We start from the raw sequence: 1,257 nt of genomic DNA, 5'->3' as shown, positions 1-1,257 counted from the left end.
TCAGTTTTGGTTAGTTCTTAATCCTAGGGCTTTCTTTAGGGCATCTTTCATGTCTTTGTTTCGGAGACTATAGATAAGGGGATTTAAGAGTGGAGTCACTGCTGAGTATACCAAAGTGATGATCTTCTGCATTCCTGTTGGAGTCCCTGATGTTGGGCTCACATACATCACCATAAGGGTTCCATAGAATAGAGACACCACCATTAGGTGGGACCCACATGTGGAGAAAGCTTTAGTTCGACCAGCACCAGAAGGAACACGAAGCACAGCTCTGAGTACCAGAGTGTAAGATCCCAGGATGGAAAGGAAGGGCCCAAAGATAATCAGTGAGTTGAAGGTGTAGCATATAAGCTCAGTGGAAGGAGCAGGGATGCAGGCCAGTGTGAACAATGGGCCTGGGTCACACACAAAGTGGTCAATGATGTTGGGTCCACAGAAGGGAAGTTGGGAGATGAGGACAATGGGGACTGGATAGCAGAGAAATCCACTCACCCAGCAAACACAGACCAGGACCACACAGAGCTTCCCAGTCATGATGGAGGGGTAATGTAGTGGGCGACAGATGGCAAGGTATCGATCATAAGCCATGACCGATAAGAAGAAACATTCTGTTGTACCCAGTGAAAAAAAGAAATAGAATTGGAGGAAGCATCCAGTGAAGGAGATGGTCTTGGTCTCAGAGAGCATGTTGACCAGCATGTTTGGGACAGTAGAAGAACTGTACCAGATCTCTAGGAAGGCAAAGTTTCCCAAGAAGATGTACATGGGCGTGTGAAGCCGCTTGTCCCATTTCACTACACAGACAATAACCCCATTCCCCAGCAGGGTGAGGAGATAGACCACCAGGATGAACGAGAAGAAAACATTCTGCATCTCCCCCTGACCAGGGAAACCCAGAAGGACAAACTCAGTCACAAAATGCTGTGTTGTTGTGTTCTGGGATTCCAAAGCTGTTAGAGAAACAGAAGTAACTAAGGAGTGAATAATAATGAACATTTATAGGTTTTGTTAACAATTGACTTGTACAAAGTATTTTTATTTTACATTATCTCATTGATCTTCCAAATGACCCTTTGAGCTGTAGGGAGGTGTGCTTCTTCATCCTTCTCTTTCACAGATAAGAAAACTGGAGTTCAGAGAAATTTAAGGGGTTACTTAAATGTGCAAAGGCAGGAATTCCTGGATACACTGGCTTATTTGGAGATTGGTTTGGAGCAAACTTCACTTCATTTCAAATATTCCTGTAACCTTGAGTCT

General features: G+C 44.3%; 1 protein-coding gene across 1 annotated transcript; it reads right to left on the bottom strand.

Moving 5' to 3' along the window:
* LOC123786303 (olfactory receptor 11H6) lies at positions 1 to 996 on the bottom strand. Its single transcript, XM_045788547.2, has one exon. The coding sequence runs from the start codon at positions 994 to 996 to the stop codon at positions 1 to 3; it is 996 nt and encodes a 331-aa protein (XP_045644503.1).
* Between the last annotated feature and the right edge of the window lie 261 nt (positions 997 to 1,257).

The sequence above is a fragment of the Ursus americanus genome, chromosome 4, assembly GCF_024610735.1.
Source record: "Ursus americanus isolate L20-20 chromosome 4, mUrsAme1.1.p, whole genome shotgun sequence".
NCBI classification, from domain to species: domain Eukaryota; kingdom Metazoa; phylum Chordata; class Mammalia; order Carnivora; family Ursidae; genus Ursus; species Ursus americanus.
The sequence above is the reverse complement of the archived record's forward strand: the minus strand, read 5'-3'. Positions and strand labels throughout refer to the sequence as shown.

Coding starts and splice junctions, on each gene's coding strand:
- LOC123786303 (XM_045788547.2), bottom strand. CDS start 996: ATGTTCATTATTATTCACTCCTTAGTTACTTCTGTTTCTCTAACAGCT.